The following is a 22522-nucleotide window of genomic DNA, read 5'->3' as shown; positions in this document are numbered from 1 at the left end:
CAATGTTCCTCAGCAGGCTTCCACGGCAACAGTCGGGATTCAAACCTGAATTTCCCAGATCCTAATTCGACTGCTTAACCAGTTACACCCCTCTGGCTCTCCTTATCTATCATAGATAGGTTATGATGATGAAGGAGGAGGAGGAGGAGGAGAAGAAGAAGAAGAGTTATATTTATATCCCCCCCTTTCTCTCCTGTAGGAAACTCAAAGGGGCTTACAAACTCCTTTCCCTTCCCCCCTCACAACAAACACCCTGTGAGGTAGGTGGGGCTGAGAGAGCTCCGAAGAACTGGGACTAGCCCAAGGTCACCCAGGAGAAGAAGAAGAAGAAGAAGAAGAAGAAGAAGAAGAAGAAGAAGAAGAAGAAGAAGAAGAAGAAGAAGAAGAAGAAGAAGAAGAAGAAGAAGAAGAAGAAGAAAAGGAGGAGGAGGAGGAGGAGGTGGTGGTGGTGGTGGTTACTTTTTGCCGTTGGCCTTGTACAGTTTTGAGTGTTTCATAGACCCAATGTGTGGGTTGATACGCAATTTGCACACCGTCTCTCCAACCCGGTACAACAGTTCTCCTTCAATATGTGTATCATGTTGATTTTCTGACTCACAAGTGACATTTTAAAAAATAGATGGGTCCACTTTTATAGAGGAAAAGAATTAAACAGGAGGAAGAAACACACGGCTGAAATAATGATTCCTGGCCTTGAATTGCGCAAGGGGAGGCGTTCCATCCCAAACAAGTATTTCTGGGCTGAAATAACAGGAACGAGACGTTTGAAATCACATCTAATCTGATGTTTTCCTTCATCCAACCTATTGGCCAATAGTTGGGAGTGATTGCATAACTGGCAGACGCTCGCTTCGAGAAGGGAAAGGCATGTAAATCTAGGTTAATTGGCAAGCCTGTTAGAGCTAGCCAGCTTCGGCCTGGTCCTTTTTTTATTAGGGTGATTGCTACAAACTGGTCCCTCTTTAATTAGCAAGACAGCTTTGCCCTGAGGGGATCTTTTTCTCTCTTGTTTTGTTTATCCAAGGGTGCTTTTAATTATCTTGAGAGTAAAGGAAGGACCGAGGCTGAACCAGTTTGCAAGGAACATCAACAAGCAAACTGGACAGCTCTCGTCTGGACTGGCGCCGTGGAGTCGAACCAGAATAGGTTCTTGCGTTTTTTTCGGGGAAAAGGTAGCAGGTGGGGGTTAAGGAGCCGGTGGGACGTGCTTTGTTTTAATCCAGGATTGTGTTTTTGGGAAATAGAATTGATTCTCAGAGTTTCGGGCTGCCAGCTGCCAGGTGGGAATCGCAACTGCTCTACGGGCTATGGAGACATATTCGGGCTGCAGATAAAATCCAGGCTTCAGAGAAATTTCGGGATACGGGGAAATTTTGCCTGGAGAAATGGCAGCAACCTAGGGGGAACTCTATATCACTAAATCTACATTGGGTTCCTTCCCCTCCTGAAACTCCACTCCCCCCCCCCCGGTCCAGCTGCACATCTGGAATGGTCAACCCCTGTTTTGCCAGCTAGTCACAGTTGACTTATTTGTTTAGATCAGTGATTCTCAACCTTCCTAATGCCGCAACCCTTTCATACAGCTCCTCATGTTGTGGTGACCCCCAACCCTAACATTGATCTATTTTAAAGATGGAGAACACTGATGCAGAGAGTTTTAGGTGACCCCTGTGAAAGGGTCGTTCGACCCCCAAAGGGGTCACGACCCATAGGTTGAGAACCACTGGTTTTGTGGCTCCTGGATTTATCTAGGTCAGTGGTTCTCAACCTTCCTAAAGCCACGACCCTTTAATACAGTTCCTCATGTTGTGGTGACCCCCAACCCTAACATTTATCCATTTTACAGCTGGAGAACACTGATGCAGAGAGTCTTAGGCGACCCCTGAGAAAGGGCCGTTCGGCCCCCAAAGGGGTCGCGACCCCCAGGTTGAGAACCGCTGGTTTAGAACCATCAACATGACCGCCCTGCAGTCGCAGACAACCCAACACAATTCATACCAATGCACTATGATTTTGATGTATACAACATGCAAATTTTCCAACCCTAATCTGAAGCAAGACAATCAGGCAAGGCCCTTCTTTGCTGTGGTTGGCCCTGAGTGTTTCACAGGGTCGATTTCCTCCAAGTGGCCAACTGAGGTTTCTGCAACGGTTTCCCTGCCAGACCCGTAACCTGCTGGAGCCAGAGAAACATATGCCAGCCGAGGGTTGACTTTTGCTCTCTCTATTTGTTTGGCCCTCCCCACCTCTCGAAAGCAATCAAAAGCTCTTTTTATTCTGAAAATGTTTTTGAAGGAGGCGGCCGCTGTTTCTCCCGTGTCCTCTTTTTCCCCTTCCCTCCCCCCCCCAAATATTCTGCTTTGGTCCAAATTTTGATACGGTTTCATTGTACTACGCACATCAATAGACTGAATCAGCAGGGGGGGAGGAGGAGCCGCTTGATAAATAAAACAATTTTGTGGTTATATAGTCAAGAAATCTGGAGCACGGCTTGGGAAAGAGAGCTGAGAGGTGTGTGTTTGTGTGTGTTTTTAATCCCAACTCATCTCCTCCCCAGTGGCTCAAGGGGTGGGGGTGGGGAAGCCATTTTGTGCTGTATAATACAACGAGGGTTACCAGTGCTAGGCTCAGTTTCCCTGGAGAAAATGGCTACTTTGAAGGGTGAACTCTATGGTGTTATGCATGCTGTGTGTTAAATGCCATCAAGTAACTTCTGACTGACGGTGTCCCTCCAAAATGGCACCTGTCCAAAATGCCCCATCCTAAATAGCTTTGCTCAGGTGTTGCAGACTGAGGCGCTGACTTTCTTTAGAGAGTCAATGTACCTCACTCTTATCCAGCTGCCTTGTTCCCTAGCATTGTTGGCCCTTCTGCGCAATTCATTTGAAACGTTTTGAGACAGGCAATAAAACGTTTCCTCCTCAGAGTTCTGCATTGTTTTCACCCCCAAATGTTTTACTTTTAACCTCAAAAACCTTTGAAATCACTCCCTTTTAAAAACTATTATCTGGCTGGAATGTTTTGAAAACATCTGTAGTTGCTTGTGTGATCTATTGACTACGTTTCTTAGTTTCTCTGCTTCCCTGAAATTCCTCATCGGCGCCATTTTCTGAGCTCGCTTAGTTTCCCATCACCTGTTTATTTGCAGCATTTCTCTGCCTGTTCTTTTATTTGGGAGGGGGGCAATCTTTGAAGCATTGCATATTCAAGGAGTAGAGAATGCAGTTGACCCTGTTCTCTTATCTGTCTGAATGTTAACACTGCATGTTCTATGTGAAATTGACAAAGCTGATCCAGGTGACTTTTCTTCTTTATATCTTTGCCTGAATGTTAGCATCACAAGTTCTATGTGCAATTGACAAAGCTCATCCAGTTGACCCTGTTTCCTTGTATCTCTGCCTGAACCTTAATACTGCAAGTTCTGTGTGAAATTGACAAAGCTGATCCAGTTGACCCTGCTTCTGTGTATCTCTGCCTGAACGTTAGGATTGCAAGTACTATGTGAAATGAACAAAGCTCAAGGGAAACTGGATTGGAAACAGATTCAAAAATGCCACGAAAGTGCTCAGGAAAATGATAAAGGAAAAAATGAAGAAAAAGGTTTTTGGAACCAAACAAAAGAAAAATAACATGTGAAATCTAAAAAAAAATGAAGCATTTGGCAGGAAGATTCCTTGTGAACGACACATGTGTAGAAAGCCAAAAACGAGAGCCACCCCCTACCCTTCTTCCACGCCACCAAAGGTAAAATCAGGTCAAATGAACTGGACTCCATGAGAAGAATTGGACATAGTAATTGGGGTGATCTATCATTCTCTCTGGAGGGCACTTGTTAGACTTTTGATCTTATCTTTCTGGGCTAATGGTAGTTATTGCAGACTCTGGCCTTTTATGGTTCTGTGGTTTTACAGTCTGTTTGTTGGACTCAAAACTACCTTTGATCCTTTTGGATGGATTCCCATTGGAGTACATGTTTACACTCAAGATTTGGGCTGCAGGTTTTCTGCATTCGCCCCTCGTTTGGAAATACCTGTATTGTGGAGCCTGTGGAGGGTGGGGTTTGGGGAGGGGAGGGGCATCAATAACACCATAGAGTCCACTTTCTGAAGCGGCCATTTTCTCCAGGTGTGTTGATCTCGGTCACCTGGAGATTGCTTGTAGCCCCTGGAGACCACCAGCCACCCCCTGCAGGCCTGTATCTTCAGCACTGAAAAGAGGAATGCCCCACCAGTTTGGGGGAAATGCTCCTTTTTACACTCCTGTATTTTCTTGTAGTTTGCAGGGGCAGCAGGTCAGATTTCCTCTCATTTTCCCTGCCCCACCACCTGTGGAGGCCATATCCTCCTGTACCATTGGGTGTCACAAGGTGTCTGTTGTAGGGAGAGGAAGGGAAAGGAGCTTGTAAGCCACCTTGAGTCTTGGGTGCTGTGTGGTTTCCGGGCTGTATGGCTGTGTTCTAGCAGCATTCTCTCCTGACGTTTCGCCTGCATCTGTGGCTAGCATCTTCAGAGGATCCTCAGGAGAGAATGCTGCTAGAACACGGCCATACAGCCCGGAAACCACACAGCACCCAAGTGATTCCGGCCGTGAAAGCCTTCGACAACACCTTGAGTCTCTTTACACAAGAGAAAGGTGGGATATAAATCCAAAACTCTTCTTCTTCTTGAAAAAATCTTCATTCTGATTGCAAACCACTTGCTTTGCCTACTCTAGTCTGGGAAATTCTTGGGGATTTGGGGTTAGTGCATTAGGGGAGAAGTGCTCTGCAAGGACACAATGTCACTGTAGGACTTTGGTTTTCTCCCAGACTCTGTGGTATACCATAGAGTCCACCCTCGGAATCTGCGATTTGCTCCAGATTTTTCTGGCTCCACCGTGAAGTGTTAACCTAAGTGACCTTAGTTGCACACTCCCTTGTCGGCCCCAGCTGTACCTGGGAGGAAGTTCCCAGAACAATGTCTTTCTGTGCCCCAGAGACCTGGATCCAACCCTACCACTAATGAATCTGCAGTATGGTTCAGTGGTTAGCGCACCATCTCAGGATGACCCAAGTTCAAACTCCCACTTGGCCTTGAAGCACAGAAGGTGATCTTGGGCTGATTGGGCTATATCGCTTTCGCTAACCATCGCATCAATCTGACCTACCGCACAGGGTGGTTGTGAAGATAAAATGGAGGCCTACATGTACCTGGACCGGGATAACCCAGGTTAGCCTGATCTCATCACCTCTCAGAAGCTAAGCAGGGTCAGCCGTGTTAGCACTTTGGGTGGGAGACCACCAAAGATGTCCAGGGTTGCCATGCCAACGCAGGCAGTAGCCCACGACCTCTAAACATCAATTGTTTTGAAAATCCCTTGAGGGGGTCACCCTACATTGGTTGCACCGTGGCAGCCGCTAAGGCATACTTGCAGGAATAATGCTTTAAAAATGCACAGGTGGATAGAGAGGGCACCAGCGTTTCTTTGGAGACTCTGTTTGAAAACCCTCGTGCCGTACGACTCAATAAGCTTTCCAGTATGTAGGAAAAAAGAGCTCGCAAGAGTCTGTCTGCAAGCTACGGGAAAGGACCTTTAAAAAAGAAATCTTGCTGTGTCTCGGCTGGTGAGGAAGAAGAGGGCTGTCAGATTATTGTTCCAAACTTTCCTGCAAGCGCTGGACGCCCGGGCTCTGCAAACAGGCAAAACTAGGCCGGTCTTTCCCGGCTTCGACGCCCGACTGTAATGTCTCTTTTGTCCATATGCCATGATGACTCATTGCTGAGACCAGCCTTGCTGATTTTATTCCCGGGTTTCTAGATCCAATGGATTGTTTTTCCTCTCCCGGGGCCTCTCTCAACGGGAACAACAGCTGCATTAAAACTATTGTTTGAATGGGCATACCGTTCCCAGAGAGCTCTGATTGATGGCCCGCAATCGAGTGTTCAGGACAAGATTGTGGCTTATCACAGTTTCACAACAGCTATATGGCTGGTGGAAATTGTGGCAGCTGCACAGGAGGGAGCGAAGAGAGCAGCGTTATCACGCACGCCTCTCTGCAGGCTGGTCTCCCATGGGAGCCACGCTGGTTCTGTGTGCGAGCAGTCAGTGCGTTTCTTGTTTCCGACATAGGAGCCCTTCCAAAGGGGACTGTAGGAATTGTTCAGTTGTTAGTCTGGCTGTTTATAGCCACGGAGGATAATCTCTGCTCCTCTTGGGCACATTCGCAATGGAGCAACTTTGACTTGGATGGGCCAGCCTTGGCCGATCTGAGAAGCTAAGCAAGGTTGGCTTCGGTTAGTGTTTTGACAGGAGTCCACCCAGGAAGTCCAGGGTTGCTCTGCAGAGGAAGGCAGTGACAAACCACCTCTGTTTATCTCTTGCCCTGATCCGCCCGGCCCAGGCTCGCTTGGTCACATGAGTCCCCCTGGGGAAAATTGCTGCTTTGGAAGGCGGAGTCTATGGCATTATAATATGCTGAGGTCCCTTCCTTCAACAAGCCCCACCCTCCCCAGACTCCACCCCCCAAAATCTCCTGGTATTTCCAACCCAGAACTAGCAGTCCTCGTATTTATGTTCCAGTCCTTCATTAGACCCCTTCCGCACATGCAGAATAATGCACGTTCAACGCGCTTTGCAGCTGGATTTGACTGTGCGGAAGAGAAAAACCCGCTTGCAAACAGTTGTGACGGTGGATTGGAAGTGCATTATTCTGCACGTGCGGAAGGGGCCTGAGAGTTTACGCTTTCCTCTTCTGTCTGGAGGCTCAACTGCTCCGACAGTGTGGAGTTACTCTTGGGAAGATAATCTCTTAAGACCCAGTGACTTCCTTACCCATCTGGCATATCGACCCCTAGGAGGACTGATTGCCTTCACCTTTCCGCCAATTTAAACACTGATTCCCTCTGGGGTTGTAAAAATACCTGCTCTGGGAATTTGTTTCTGGGCAGAGAGCATCTGGGGAGCCTTATCGCTCTCCAGCTGGGGAGTTCTTATCTTTATTTCTACCCGAGGGCTCTTGAGCGTGCACAACTGGCTGGGGAAATTGCTCTTGAAGCACAGAGAAGCGAAGAAGAACGTACTAGGTTACGGACTCCTCTGGAACAGGTCCGACTCAGTGTTTTAGAGGAGAGAAAAACAGCCGTATGAGCTGTTGACTTTTAGATAGGGTGTCCAACTCTGGGTTGGGAAATTCCCAAAAATTTTGGGGTAAAGGGCGGTGTCTGGCATAGGGAGAGACCTCGGGGATATAATGCCACCCTCCCAAATAGCCATTTTCTCCAAAGCTCTGTATCCTATAAATTGTTCTTCCAAAAGATCCTCACCAACCCTGTTGGTTGATGCCAAATATGTTTGCCTCCCCCATAATGTGATCCCAGCGCGTATCGAATTTTCTCGAACTTTCAAAAGCTCGGATGTTTGTTTGACAAGCATCCGTCGAATCTGTCGAGTGTTGATTCGTGTGTTCGACGCCTGAACGCTGATATTTCAGAAGTAACGTTGCAGCGCCGTTCCGAGTTTCATACATGACGTGGCGGCGGTTGGGTTTTTGGACGTGACCGCAGTTTGGTTCCCCGTCTGTGGGACCCTCTCCAGGCCCCAAATCGCCAGGAGTTTGGCAATCCCAGAGTTGCTTTGAAGCCCAGCCTTTTCCTTTTATTCAATTGAGAGAACAGTACCTGCTTTTCCCTCCCTCCAAGGAAAAAAACTCCTTCCCAAGTTTTCTCCTTTACCCACATGGACTCTCCTTTTATACCAGACACTCTATGGCATGATGCTGGCAGGGGATTATGGGAACTGTAGTCCATAACATTTGGAGGGCCACGAATTTGACACCTGTTCTCTATGGTATTCATGCCCAGGATAAAACCTTGCTGTGTGCATACAGCTGTACAATCATATTTTTTAAATTATTATTATAAACGAACCCAGATCTTCCTTGGCCCAAAGGTGGATTTAATGCCACTGGAATAACACATTCCTTCTCCTCCCAGCAGGTTGTCTCTGGTGACATATTTACGACGACGCAGGCTCCGTGTCACCTTTCCCCCAGCACAAACAGCTGTGCCACAAGAATTCGGGAGCTTTACTAAGAAAAGTCAACGGAGAAGTTCCACTGGTTTGTTGCATCGATTTGTTTGATAAGTACGGCTTGTTTTTCTTGGTTTGTTTTGGTGCAGGGTTTCTTTCCCCCTTGTTGTGAGTTGCCCAGAGCAGTGGGGAGGCGGTATGTGCACATTTCCCTAAACAAAGCCTCAGTGTGTCACAGGACTTCTGGTTTCACCCGACTTTGACCTCTCTGATTTTGATGGGTGTTCAGAAGAACTCTTGCAAATGGGTACATGGTGCAGCTCACCTCTTGCAAAGGTTATCTGGTTCATCTGAACCGCTGCTGCGAGTGACTCGGCTGGAGGCAAACGTCACGATGAAAACCTTCTGACGAGAGCGCGGATAAGATTTGTAGGAGAGAGGGAAAACAAGAACGTAGCGAAGCATGAGGCGGTCATGATCCAAAGGGCCTATTCTTTGCATGTTGGCTACGGCTCAGTAAGTTTAAACTCGACGACTCCTCGAGATTCAGAAGTTGGCAAAGCGAAATAGTTTCCTAGAACACACCGCCCTACTCTCTGTTAGCTTGTTGGATACTCCAATGATTAATCGGAGAGGTCTCTGCTCCTCCTGAACTCGACCGATGACGTGAAAGGCGTTTTCTTGGCCGGAGTCTCTTGCAAACATGTTCTTATTGCTGGATCATCGAAACGTTTGTGTGAACCAGGACACTGCTTTTAACAGGACTGATTCTGACCTTTTCTCCCCTGGCAATAAAAGCAGGCCCAAAAGGAGGGGTGTGGGGGGGGGGTTTGAGTCAAGGCCCAAATGGTGTTGCCATCTTCCATGAGAAAAAAAGAGTAGGTTCACCTGAGAGTTATCAAAAAGAATATTCTGTACCTTTAAGGCCCAAAGACTGTGAAACCCGGTTTCCTTAAATAATGCTTAATAAACACAAAGGTATGTCTACCTTCACAGTGATATTTTCACTACAACTATAATTTGTATACCCCCTTACGATGATCTGTCCCAAGCACAACAATTCTTTACTTAAATATAAGTATACAGTAAACAAGGGGCTAGCTAACCCCCAGGTTAGGTTATGCCTCATGAGGAAAATGAATTCGGGAAAAATAGGATTGGGCATACGTGACGCAGTGCATACCCTCCCATTGTTTGGCTGTCCAGATCCCAGCTGTACAACCTCACCAGCCCCACAAAGGCCTCTTGGCTTGGCTTCCTCTATTTTAACATCCCACTTTGTTTACTCCAGTTTGGGGAAATTGTGGAGATTCAGGGGCGGAGCCTTGTGAGGGCGGGGTTCAGTCAGCCAATGGGGCTTAGGCTATCACGCGGAGAGCCCGCCCTCCAAAGCAGCCATTTTCTCCAGATTTCTGGCTATCTGGGGGATTTCCAAGCTTTTATCTGGAAGCTGGCAACTATCTTTACTTCTGGACGGAAGGGTCTGGGTGGGAATTGTGCCCTGACTTGCGGAAGGTCCTGTCGTCCCATCTTGGTAGTTTTATAGTGGGCGGTATTGATAGTGGCCCATGCTGGAACAAAACTTCCCTGAGGCCTCGCTGAACTCAAATGCCTGCCCACCTCTGGGTGAAGCCCGGAAACAATTCTTCCTTTCAGAAAGCATGAGAATCCTGCCAGTTCCCTCTGACAGCCAAGCTCTTAGAAATCCAAAGACCTGGTTTCCTCCGCACTTTTTATTGACGTCAGTCAATGGCCAAGTTCTCCCTCCTTGAGATTCGGTCAGCTGCCAGCTCGGCGGGGCGTGAAAGCGATTTTTGTGTGTGTTGTGTGTTGTCTGTGTTTGTGTTTTCCAAACCTCGAGTCAGTTCATGGGGTTTGTCTGCAGTGAACTGCTTTGCTTGGGAGACTTTTTCACGAGGTAGATCCGGAAGCGGTGCTTCCGATCCAAACCTATGCCTGGTTTCTTGGGAGTGAGTTTAATTGAACCCAAGGGAACCTATTCGGAGGTACGTATGCACTGAGTTGCATCCTCGCCAGAGAAGCACTAACCATCTTTTCAAGAAAAAATTGAGTGATTTTCTTTTTGCCATTGAATCACAGCCAGATGACAGCAGCGGTGTACCAGGCCACAATTATGCCTGGGGGCATGACCGGCTCCCCGCGCCCCCCGCCCTACCCACTTCCTGTGCTCCACTTATGGGAGCCAGCAGAGAGCCGAGGGTGGGGGGCTGGCGACGGGCAGCTCGGGTGGGTGCTGCGATCCCAGTTCAACCTTCACCCCCAATCAGATGGTACTTATTTCCTGCCTGCTTTTGCTGCTAGACTGGCACATGGTGGTGGGGGGGGGGGGTTGCTTTGCACCCTGGAAGGAATTAGATTATTCCCTGTGGCTTCTGTTTTAAGAACATAAGAACATAAGAAAAAGCCTGCTGGATCAGACCAGAGTCAATTTAGTCCAGCACTCTGTTACTCGCAGTGGTCCACCAGGTGCCTTTGGGAGCTCACATGTAGGATGTGAACGCAATGGCCTTCTGCGGCTGTTGCTCCCGATCACCTGGTCTGTTAAGGCATTTGCAATCTCAGATCAAGGAGGATCAAGATTGGTAGCCATAGATCGACTTCTCCTCCATAAATCTGTCCAAGCCCCTTTTAAAGCTGTCCAGGTTAGTGGCCATCACCACCTCCTGTGGCAGCATATTCCAAACACCAGTCACACATTGCGTGAAGAAGTGTTTCCTTTTATTAGTCCTAATTCTTCCACCCAGCATTTTCAGTGGGTGCCCCCTGGTTCTAGTATTGTGAGAAAGAGAGAAAAATTTCTCTCTGTCGACATTTTCTACCCCATGCATAATTTTATAGACTTCAATCATTTCCCCACTCAGACGTCTCCTCTCCAAACTAAAGAGTCCCAAACGCTGCAGCCTCTCCTCGTAAGGAAGGTGCTCCTATCCTGCAATCTCCAGTGACTTCTGTTGTAATATTGAGTGGCACAATGATCTTCAACCCTGTTTTTTTAAAGCTTTTTTTTTTGCTTGAATTGTAGCACCACCCAACGGGAGACTGCAGGATTGCTTGTGGGTGTCAGTTTGTTTGCGTTACCCTGACCTGGCTGGGCCAGGCTAGCTCGCTCTTGTCAGGTCTCAGAAGCTAATCTGGAGGAACCGGGTTTGATTCCCCGCTCTGCCGCCTGAGCTGTGGAAGCTGATCTGGGGAATTCAGATTAGCCTGTGCACTCCCACACACGCCAACTGGGTGACCTTGGGCTAGTCACAGTTCTTTGGAGCTCTCTCAGCCCCATCTACCTCACAGGGTGTTTGATGTGAGGGGGGAAGGGAAAGGAGTTTGTAAGCCCCTTTGAGTCTCCTGCAGGAGAGAAAGGGGGGATATAAATCCAAACTTTCTTCTTCTTCTTCTTCTTCTCCTCCTCCTCCTCCTCCTCCTCCTCCTCCTCCTGCTGCTGCTCCTGCTGCTGCTGCTGCTGCTGCTGCTCCTCCTCCTCCTTTTGTGTGTATTTGTGACTTATTGTGAGGCCGTGTGTGTGGGCACCTAAGAAAGGACTGGCAATAACCAGTGCTTGAGTTGTGGATACATTATGGATTCTTAATCAATGTATCAATGGTCAATAACGTCCTACTGTATTGTTTGCTATGCAGTTGAGCTTTCTGGTACTGGCTGTTTGTCAATCTTGGAAGGGTGCTGTCATTTGGCTTTTCATTATAAACACTTTATGATCTTTGTTTGAGAGGTTACATTTGTGGGGGGAAAGACCGTCTTCCCTAGTGAGCACAGAAAAACACCAGGCCCTTCACCGCTCGCCGTGCTGGCGTCTGCTGAAAAATATTTTGGAATAGCGCATCCGGACAATCATAGGTGTTTATAAATATAGATTTTTAATCTGAAGGACAAACAAAGTTCCGGTTTTGAAGAGGGGCTACTGCAAAGTAAACGGCTGTACAACACAGACAGCAGGACATTCATTAATGTGAATTATCTTTGGTAGGAGAATAAGGCTGTTTAACAAGGCCCTGGATTTTTAAACCAAATTTCATAAGGCTTGCGGGAGGGAAACAAACCTGGGGCTAATGGGATGGAAACTGCAGCGGATGTGTGGGGAAAGATTCTGGGGAAAGTCCCACAGGGTGCCAAAGCAGAATTGAATATTGCATCTCTTCCTGACTGCCACCAGCTGTAAGTTTGGACAAGTTGATGCTATCCTAAACTGAATTTGACCCTTTCTGAGTCCCTTGAAGTCAACTGGGACTGTGTTGCCCGAGAACCTTCTGCCCTGTCCAAGAAAAGGGTTCCCGGCCTTTTTTCCTTGGAAAAACTAGCTTTCTAGGTACAGGGAGTGTTGTTAATATGGGAGAGTGTGCCAGACAGTTTCCCACTCTGGTAGGATTGTACCACTCCAGAGTGGTACAGTCCTATCAGAGGGTGTACTGTGTGATTCTGTTAATTGTATTGATCAGCTGAAAGGGGAACAGACCAGGGTAGGTTTTTTGGTTGTTGTGGAGGCTCTCTCTGGGCGTGGTGCAGTCAGCAAAACACAGGGAAAACCCAGAAAACCCACAACAAGCTCGGGAGACCCACAACAGATAGTGAAAAACAGTGGTTAGGGGCTAAGATGAAAAAGGCCATTCTTGGGCCCAGCTTAGTCCTAGACTGCCCAGGGATCCTTATTTATTTATCTATGTATTTATTTATTTTATGTACTTAATTTCTCCCCAGTGAGAAATGGTGAGACAGGTTAGGCCGAGAGTGTGGCTAACCCAAGGTCTCCCAGCACGCTACTGCAGCAGATTGAAGGATTCAAATCAAGACCTCCCAGACCCCAGCCTGACCCTCTAACCACTAGACCAGGTTGGCTGTCACTGGCCTTGGGGGTTCCCAGTAGCTCTCCCTCTGTCAAATGGCATACCTTTACTGGCTGTTGTGCAAAATTAGCAAATCCCTTCAAACCCTTTCTCCTGCCAAAGTGCAGTTTTTCACTTACAACGACTATATACGTTTACAGTGTATCTTCACCGGGATGCTTGGGTTCTGCTAAGGTTCTGCTAATTTCCAGGTGGGCTTCTGAGATTCCCAGCATTCCCAGCATTATGACCAATTAGGTCCCCAAAAATGGCTACTTTCCTGGGCAGACCCTAGGGCATTATTCCCTCCTTGAAGTCCTTCCTTTCCCAGACCCCAACCTCCCCAGATTTCTTCCTGAGAATTTCCTAACCCGGAGCCGGCAACCCTAAATTCTGCTAACAGTTTGTGCCGCAAAATGACATCCTGCCATTCTTGAACCGGTCGTCTTCCCGGTCCTTCACGACGACACCCCCAAAGTTAGTTTTGTACATAAAGGAAAACCATTTGCTACTAAGAGCTGCTCTTTGGAAGAACAGATGAGCGGACGTCTCCCCGGTGATGCCCCAGGTGGGCGTTGAAGGATGTATTCGGACCAGAGGGCATGTTGTGGATTCCCATTCTTTTGTGCCAAGAAATGTGTCCTTTCCAATTTTATTTCACCCCTTCTCCCCAGGGGCTGCATCCGATTTCTTGGGATCTTCATATCTCCTTGCAGCTAAATAGAATCCCGTTAAATGTGAGCCGTTACTTTCCCCCTCTCTTTTAGGTAGTATGTTTGGCAGCAAATGTTTTCTTGGAAGCTCGATTGCTTGTCTGACGATGTGCCGCTGCTGTAGCAGATTCTGGAGAAATGGTTGCTCTGTCCCGATTTCCCTGGAAACTCTTCAGCTGGAAATTGGAGGGCTTCTCGGAAAACAGCTCCGGTTTCTGAGCTGAAAAGAAATATCTTTGTGTATATTGCCCTCCTGTGGCTGCTTTTGTAATTTAGGAGAACGAGGCAAGGAAGGAGATTACTGGCCCGGTTCTTTCGAAACGCACCGGGGCAATATTTGGAAGAGTCAGCCAAGGACTGACAACTTTTTAACCAGTCTTTTGCTGCTATGCCTTTTGCAGTGGTTTAATCAGCTGCAATAAGATAAAGGTTGTACCTTGTGCAAGCAACAGGTTGTTACCGATGCATGGGGTGCAGCCAGATCACAACATTTACCAGGCAGACTGTCTTTACAGGTTTGCTGCTCTCTTTCCCAGTCATCTGCAATTTACCCCCCCGCCCCCCCGCAAGCTGATCTCGGAAGGCTGGAAAGCTGACCCAACCTTCAGCCGGCTACCTGCAACACCTTCCGTCAAGATCAAACTCAGATCTTAAGTATTTAATTTGTGGGCTAGAAGAATAAGGAAGGACTGCACAGTTTTATGTGAAACATCTCTTTGATTTTGCACAGTTCTAGGTTCTGGGACCACATTTCGTTCCTTCCTCCGTTGAAGATATGGATGTCAGTTTTCTGCCTGGGAGGTCCAATGTCTGGTTCGAGGATGTCACAGAGAGAGCCCAGCGGGCCAAATTGAAGAAGGGACAGCTCGAGGAACTCAGTTTGACAAGGTCCGCTTGCTGTCCAAGATAGCTTTCCAGTCATCGGTCCACGAGTGAAGCCTTTTTCGAGGCGGAAGGAGCTCTAGATGCTTGTTGTGGCAGGCCGTGAAGAGGATGTGCTCCCAGGTGGGGCTGTTCTCTGCTCCTGGAAAGCAGAGGAAACCAAGTGGATCAAGAGAGGCCCTTGTGACACTACGTTTGGAACTGGGTTTTTATTATTATTATTATTATTATTATTATTATTATTATTATTATTATTATTATTATTATTATTATTATTATTATTATTATTATATTATATTATGTTATGTTATATTATATTATATTATATTATATTATTATTATTGATTTGATTTGATTTGATTTGATAAACCGCCCTACCCCCGAAGGGCTCTAATCCACTAACCGACCCTTACAAAATGTGTACCACCTCGCAGTGGGGACAGGGGTCGCTATCCTGAATAATTTTCAGCTGTCTGTTTTACATTAATGACTTGAGATTCTAGCCCTCATAGATGGAAAGATTGGTGTGAATCATCTTTCAGTGACTAGTAAAAACTCAGAAATGTTACAGGGAGGGGCTTTTGCGGCTGCTAGTGAGAGAGATTATGGTTGCCATTTTCCAGGAGGGAACTCCTACAATTACAACGAAGCCTTCAGGCTACGGAGGTTGGTTTACCGGAGGGAGTGACAGACCTCAGCGAATGGACTGCATGGCATACCACAGACTCTAGGTGCAATGTCAGGCCTTTGGGGAGGCTGGCCGCTGATGCCCCCCCCCTTTATAACATCAGTAGATCCTGCCGTTGCCCTTCCCTCTTTTTCTTTTAGGGGACTTGATTGTAGGTGCCATCTATTTTGTTGATTTAGTGTGCTGCGTTTTAATGGGGTGGGTTTAACTGATATTAGTCCTTGATTTTATTGTGCTCTAATTATGTCTGTTGTTCACCACCCTGAGCCCTCCGGGGGAGGGTGGTAGATGGTTGGTTGGTTGGTTGGTTGGTTGGTTGGTTGGTTGGTTGGTTGAGATGTCTCTACATGCGCTGGGCCCAAATCTCCAATAATTTCATGTTAGGATTACCAGACAGTGCCGGACAGTTGGTGGGAGGGGCACAGAATTGTGGGAGAAACTAATTTTTTAAAAAGTACATTCAGTTTTGAGCCTAATCTATGGTGTTTACTCCTAGGAAAGTGTGTTTGGGGTTCCACTGTTGGGACAGAAGTCATTCTAGCACCGGAATGTAAGTGTAAATAATTGATTTAAAGTTTCTTCCCCCGGGGGAGACCCGAATATGAACAAATGTGTGAGTGATCTGTCAGCGTCTTGCTAGAAGCAGGCACCCGCCCTTCCCGCGGTTTCCATATCTGGCACCACCCTGTTTTCCTTGCACTGGGCCCGTTTCTTCCTTACCTACAATATCGGGTCTGTCGTCGATCAGCAGGTCCCCGGAGACCACCGTTTTGTCTCGTGTGAGGACAATCTGCTCTAGGAATTCTTGGCCCAAATGTTTCTCCACCCAGGCATACTGGAAAGCCAACGAAGAGGGGGAAAGAGGGGGAGAAACACTTTGAAGGCAAAGGACGGCATGAGGAAGGATGCGTTGACCCCAAATAACCACCTGGGTGATCATGGACCAGCCTAGAAACCTCCACGGGAGGGAGCACGTGGGGGTTAATCTGAGTCCACATGTCTGAAACTGCTCTATGTGGAATTATTGCATCAATATCAGTATTGCCAGCTCAGACTGGCAGCTGCTGTCCTGGGACTCAGGGGGAGATCTTTCACATCATCTGATCCTTTTAAATGGAGATGCCGGGAATTGAACCTGGGACCTTCTGTGTGTCGAGGGACATATGAAGCCTCCTTCTACTATACCAGACCACGTGTCCATCAAGACCACTGAGTATGGCATCTCCTTAAATGAAGTTACTCTACCAGGCCAACCAAGGTTCACCTGGTCTACTCTGTCTGGCAGCCCCTGTCCAAGGTGCTGAAGTCATTTGCATCCCCCCTCCTACCCAGTTTTTTTTACCTGGAAAAGGGGCGGATTGAACCTGAGACCTTCCGCAATGCCAAGCTCCAAGAGAGCCAGCGTGGTGTGGTGGTTAAGAGCAGGTGGGTTCTAATCTGGAGAACCGGGTTTGATTCCCCCACTCCTTCACCCGAGCGGCAGAGCCTTACCTGGTGAACCGGATGTATTTTCAGCCTCCTACATTCCTGCTGGGTGACCTTGGGCCAGTCACAGTTCTCTCTGAACTCTCTCAGCCCCACCTGCCTCACAAGGTGTCTGTGGTGGGGACAGGAAGAAAGGAGCCTGTAAGCCACATTGAGTCTCCTTACAGGAGAGAAAGGTTGGATATAAATCCAAACTCCTCCTCCTCCTCCTCCTCCTCCTCCTCCTCCTTCCTTTCCCTTGAACGCACTATACCCCATCTTTCTCTACTGTTAGGAGTCTCAAAGTGGCTTAAAAACTCCCTTTCCCTACCTCTCCCCACAACAGATACTTTGTGAGGTAGGTGAGGCTGAGAGAGTTTTGAGTGGCCCATAGCCACTGAGCGAACTTTGAGTGGCCCATAGCCACCAAGCAGTAGGAGAGGGGAAACAAATCCAGTTCTCCAGATAAGAGTCTGCCACTCATGTGGAGGAGCAGGGAATCAAACCCGGTTCTCCAGATTAGAGTCCACCTGCTCTTAACCACTACACCATGATGATCAGATTGGGCTTTGGCATCTCTTGCGCCTAGTAATCCAGGATACAAAGGTAATTATTTTCATGTTCTGCCCCTTCTAATCCCCTCCGCTGTCACCGCCACCAATTCATTACCTTCTCATTAGGGCAATAGCGGTACTTCTTGATAGGGCTCGTACAGATGAATAGGTCAGTCCTGTCCCGGGAGATAAAAAAGAAACAGGCAGTTGAGAAAGAATTTGCACTCGAATGCATTGAACGCATTACGTTCCTATTTTAGCTTTTCTCCTGGTAGCCCCACGCTACATTAGGTCAACCATCCAACTGCCTTATGGACTCTGATTGGATGGAAAGGCTGAGGTAGTTTGCTGTTCCTTCCTGCTGGTCCTCTATCCAAGATCTGACCTGATTTAGCAGCCAAGATGTAGAGAAGAAGAAGAGTTTGGATTTAAACCCCACCTTTCTCTCCCGTAAGGAGAGTCAAGGTGGCTTACAAGCTCCTTTCCCTTCCTCTCCCCACAACAGACCCTTTGTAAGGGAGGTGGGGCTGCGAGAGTCCGGAGAGAACTGTGACTAGTCCAAGGTCACCCAGCAGGAATGCAGGAGTGCGGGAACACATCTGGTTCACCAGATAAGCCTCCGCCACTCAGATGGAGGAGTGGGAAATCAAACCCGGTTCTCCAGATTAGAATCCACCTGCTCTTAACCACTACACCATGCTGGGCCACAGTGAATCATTCCACATTCCTAGCTTTATCATTTAAAATCCTTATTCTTTGTGTACCGTCTCCCACACATACACACACAAGCTCACACTCTCTGTGTCAGCTGCGGGTCTCTTTGATAGCTTCTCGCACCAAGTACTCACTTTTCTAAATTAGCCATCTGCTTCACAGCTTCCACAGCGCCTGGGAGAGGATCCAGGTCGAGGAAGAAGTTCTTTGACTCCCAAATGCTGATAGCCTTTTCCTGTTGGGGTTGGGGAGAGAAAGAGTGACTCCTAAATTCCCCTTGCTGTTTCCTTCAAAACAGAGCAGAGAATCCGAACACCTCCACGATCTAAAATATGGTGCCAGACAGCAGCATGTCAAAATTGAACTCAAATTCTCCACCTCTTTAAGAACAGAAGAAGAGGAGGAGTTTGGATTTATATCCCCCCTTTCTCTCCTGTAAGGAGATGCAAAGGGGTTTACAATCTCCTTTCCCTCCCCCACCCCACAACAAACACCCTGTGAGGTGGGTGGGGCTGAGAGAGCTCCGAAAAGCTGTGACTAGCCCAAGGTCACCCAGCCGGCATGTGTTGCAGTGCACAAGCTAATCTGGTTCCCCAGATCAGCCTCCACAGTTCAAGTGGCAGAGCGGGGAATCAAACCCGGTTCTCCAGATTAGAGTGCACCTGCTCTTAACCACTACACCACGCTGGCTCTCTTTAAATTTTGAGCCACCTTGGTGGCCTTTCTAAAATCAGAAAGGTGGGATACGAATTTTGTGAATAAAATGAATGAATATGTACCTGCTCTTTCCACGAAGAATATTCTTGGAAACGTCTCACAAAGTACTGTGATAAAATAATTAAAATAATATCCTAAAAGGAGGCAGTACAACAAGCCGACGGGTATACGTACTCACTCTGCCCAGGAAGTTGCTGGTCCCCCTCAGACATCGTATTCTTTCAGCTTAGATTATTGCAGGGTGGTGATTATGAGGATAAAAACCTAACCTACCTTGCAGGGGGGGTAGTTATGAGGATAAAAATGGAAGAACACTGTAAGCTGGTTTGAGATTACATTGGGTAAGATCTAAATATATTTCCTGCCAGGGGGATGTCACGCTCTTGGAGCTGCAATCGACGTCCAACCAACATGGTCCGACCAACATGGTCCGACCAACACGTCCGACGTCGCTGCGGGGTAGGCCAGGTTCTCAGGGGGACTTAAGAAAGACAGGAAGCCAGCTTTTGCAATGTGTATGCAACTTCTGAACAGGCCAACTGTTGGTAGGACGGTAGCCTCAAACGTGTAGAAAGGCTATCACGTAATAATTCCTGAAGAATAACTGTATGTTATTTGAAAAATGGGAGGGGGAGGGGGCTTTTCTGCCTTCCTAAGTGGGCCTGTGTGATAATTTTTCCTCATCTTTTTCCTGCATTGAAGGACTCCTGACAACTGAGTTAACTGAACCACACTGCAGTGCATTGAAACCCATTAGCACACTCTGTTTCACTGTGCAAGACTTGCCAAGATCAGAATGACCCAACCCATCATTGCTTCACTCCTATACAATCATTTAACTGATGCTCTTAGGATTCCTTTAATCTTAGATAATCTTGATCCTCACTTTTGTGAAAGCGTAGCAAAATATCTTTTAAAGATTATAGACGCAACGCTAGATGGATACTAAGCATTAGATTGCTATCATCACAACAACAACAATGTTGCTTACATTAACTATTTGCTACTGGTATACAGTGCCTACCTCTGCCAGCAACCTGTGGGTTCACGGTCACCCAAAGTCAAATAACCTGTGGGTGATTCATTGAGAGATGTCGTAGTTTTGTTACTGATTGCCAGATGGTGGGACAATTGAAGGCTGTGGCAACCTATTGGAGTCAGATCAATTGTTCGCCCATTTCCTTGTCCCCTATCCCTTGTTCTGTGTTAGGTGCCACTCTAACAAACTCTGTGTTTTATAGTGGAGTGTTGATACTGTATGCTGTTGTGATGCCTGGGCTCTGTTGGTGGGTCTTCAGTCTGGTCTGTGGAGAGGTGTATGGGAATGGCACTTTTGATGAGTCCATTTGGACTAAACTATTGATAAGACTCTGAATGGTTGTTGTATCTATCTGTCTTTTATGGACAATTGTTTTATTGTATTTTGGAATGCCAATAAAGGCTTGTCTATTCAACTGATACCTACAGAACATCTTCAGGAAAAGATCAGTGAGGCTATAGACATCCTGGTTTCCCAGCAAGGCTACAAAATAGAGATGTTCCTGGTGGCCTTGGGACCAATCTGAGCCTGGGCACGGGGAGACGACCCTTCTGCAAGGGAGCATAAGGTGTTCTGGACTAGTTCTCATATTTTTATAGCTGTTGTTTTAAATATTTGTTTGATAAAATTGTTTTACATGACTGTCACCGGCCTTGGGCATATAAATAAATATATGAAACCCATTAGTAGTGAGTGGTTAACATGTATAATATCCCCTGAGGTGGCTGGCCTGGACTATTCAGCTCTTGGGAGCTAAGAGAGGTTGGTTCTGGTTAGTACTGGGATGGGAGACCGCCAAGGAAGCCCCTCGGTGGCTATGCAGAGCAGACTTTGGCAAACTACCTCTGCCTTGAAAGTCCTGTGGGATCACCCTAAATCGGCTGAGTGACCTCTCTGGGTGACCTTGGGCCAGAGCCAGGGGTAGGGAACCTGCGGCTCTCCAGATGTTCAGGAACTACAATTCCCATCAGCCTCTGTCAGCATGGCCAATTGGCCATGCTGGTAGGGGCTGATGGGAATTGTAGTTCCTGAACATCTGGAGAGCCGCAGGTTCCCTACCCCTGGGCCAGACAATGACTCTCAGCCTCGCCTACCTCACAGGGTTGTTGTGAGGAGAAGAGGGAGGAAAGGATCTGGCAGAGCCAGCTTCCCATGTCCACTCTGCCACAGGGAAGCTTGCTGGATGACCTTGGATCCATCACCCGCCCTGTCGGGCTAGCCTACCTCACAAGGTTGTGGTGAGGACAGAACAGAGGTCAGGGGAATGAGATAGGCCGCCTTGGGTCCCCACCAAGGGGAAAGTCAGGAGATGAATGAAATAAAACGAACAACCCTGTTAGGTAGGCTAGATGGATGAAATAAATGAAACGAAACAAACTCACGCTCAGCTCTGGCCCCAGCTGCCCGTACTGCTCGGAAACCCAAAAGCCCCTGCGGTCCTCCAGGGCGATGTAGGGCTTCTCCGGGTAGGTGGCCCGAAACTTCTTGAGGAAGCCCCCTTCGAAATCCGCCAGCACCCCGTCCATGTCCACCAGCACCCGCAGGCGCCCTCCGCGGGGCGCGCAGCCAGAGCCGGCGCGGTGGGGGGCCCGGGGGGCCAGGAGCGGGAGGGAGCCCCGCACGGCTCTGTGCGGGCGCAGGAGGGAGCCCATCCCGGGGGCGGGGGAGGGATCAGGGGGTCCTCAGAGCCCCCAAGCCGAGCCCAGCGCCCCGCTCCGCCCGTGCGCTTTTGCGCTTTTGCGCATTGCGCTCCCGGGCGGAGGCAGCGAGCAGGTCGAGCCCAGCCGGTGCTGGGCGAGTGGGACCCCCTGTTCGGCCCCCCGGCGCCCCCAAGTCCATCTCCAGCCCCCCCCCGCAGAGCCGCACCCCCCCCCCCCGGGCCTCTGCAGCAAAACAAGTGCTCAAGGGGGGGGAGGGGAGGGGAGGGGAGGGGAGGGCCGGCCTCTGCAAAGCCCTGAACGGCTGGGGTGGGCCAGGGGAAAGCGGCGGCGGAAAGGCACGGGGATCTGCGGGAGTGGGGTGCGCCGGTGAGCCTCCTCCGCCCTGCTGGGGGGGGGCGGGGGGGCTTGTCAATTCCCCCGCGTCAATTTCAGGCGCGCCGCATCCCCTCCGCAGCGAGTCTCTGTGGTCAGTCTCCTCCGAGAGGGTCGCTCATCTTCTCCTTGCAATCCTTCCAGCTCTTTGCAGAGGGCAGCCGTGTTGATCGGTTAGATCTGGCTTCAGCCAGGCCTGATTGGACGAAGAGGGCTTCGGCTCCCGAGAGCTTGCCTACGCGCGCGCACGGTTCGGTGGCTCTCTCCGGGTGGAGAAAAGGTGGCCCTGCAACAGAGCCTGGTCGCCCAAATTGGAGGCTGGCTGCTCCAGCCCGAGAAAACGGATCCAGGCTTTGCTGGAGGGGGGAGCTCTTTTGCCGCTGTCGCCTTGGCGATCGGGTTGAGGGAGCCTCCTTGGCGCGGCGCACTGTATCCCAGTGGAGTGAGGCGAACACAGCAAGCCCGAGTATCAAACAGAATCAAAATAATGAGGATAAGTTTAATTTATAACCCACTCCTGACGTTGAGACTGAATTCTATCTTAAGATGGCACTGGAGGAGACTTTGGACCTGCAGCCTGGCCTACCCTGCAGGCTTGAGGTGCTGGCGACCTGCTGCCAGTTGAGCAGGCAATACTGTGGATGGACCCAGGATAAACTGGAGGCTGCAGGAATGGCTGCACTCCACCAGCCTGAGCTCCTGGCGGAAATGGTGGCATTAAAACGTATTCAATGAATAGAATTATCTAATCTGTGTGTGTGTTTTAATACAGTGTTGTGCTTAGTAAACTCTTTCCATTTGTTTTTGGCCTGGGAGCCCTCTAACAATGGCGCGTCTGTGACGTCACGCGGCGGCCGT

At 48.6% G+C, this 22522-nt stretch overlaps 1 protein-coding gene across 1 annotated transcript; it reads right to left on the bottom strand.

The window, feature by feature from the left end:
* Positions 1-11876: 11876 nt before the first annotated feature.
* On the bottom strand, positions 11877-22291 carry NT5M (5',3'-nucleotidase, mitochondrial). The gene is made up of 5 exons (XM_048495159.1): positions 21014-22291; positions 18010-18110; positions 17277-17337; positions 15864-15978; positions 11877-14597 (listed from the first exon to the last, which is right to left on the bottom strand). Exons 1-5 carry the CDS (start codon positions 21281-21283, stop codon positions 14449-14451), a joined length of 696 nt encoding a protein of 231 aa, XP_048351116.1. The 5' UTR covers positions 21284-22291; the 3' UTR covers positions 11877-14448.
* Between the last annotated feature and the right edge of the window lie 231 nt (positions 22292-22522).

Source organism: Sphaerodactylus townsendi, linkage group LG04 (assembly GCF_021028975.2).
Source record: "Sphaerodactylus townsendi isolate TG3544 linkage group LG04, MPM_Stown_v2.3, whole genome shotgun sequence".
In the NCBI taxonomy this organism is placed as follows: Eukaryota; Metazoa; Chordata; class Lepidosauria; order Squamata; family Sphaerodactylidae; genus Sphaerodactylus; species Sphaerodactylus townsendi.
Note: the sequence above shows the minus strand (reverse complement) of the source record. Positions and strands in the feature narration are given on the sequence as shown.

What these genes read in the sequence shown, in the direction of transcription:
- NT5M (XM_048495159.1), bottom strand. Translation starts at nt 21,283, where the DNA reads ATGGGCTCCCTCCTGCGCCCGCACAGAGCCGTGCGGGGCTCCCTCCCG. An exon ending in CAGATGGCTAATTTAGAAAA is followed by an intron (nt 17,338 to 18,009) that starts GTGAGTACTTGG and finishes CTCCCGGGACAG; the next exon opens with GACTGACCTATTCATCTGTA. An exon ending in GCTATTGCCCTAATGAGAAG is followed by an intron (nt 15,979 to 17,276) that starts GTAATGAATTGG and finishes TTGGCTTTCCAG; the next exon opens with TATGCCTGGGTGGAGAAACA.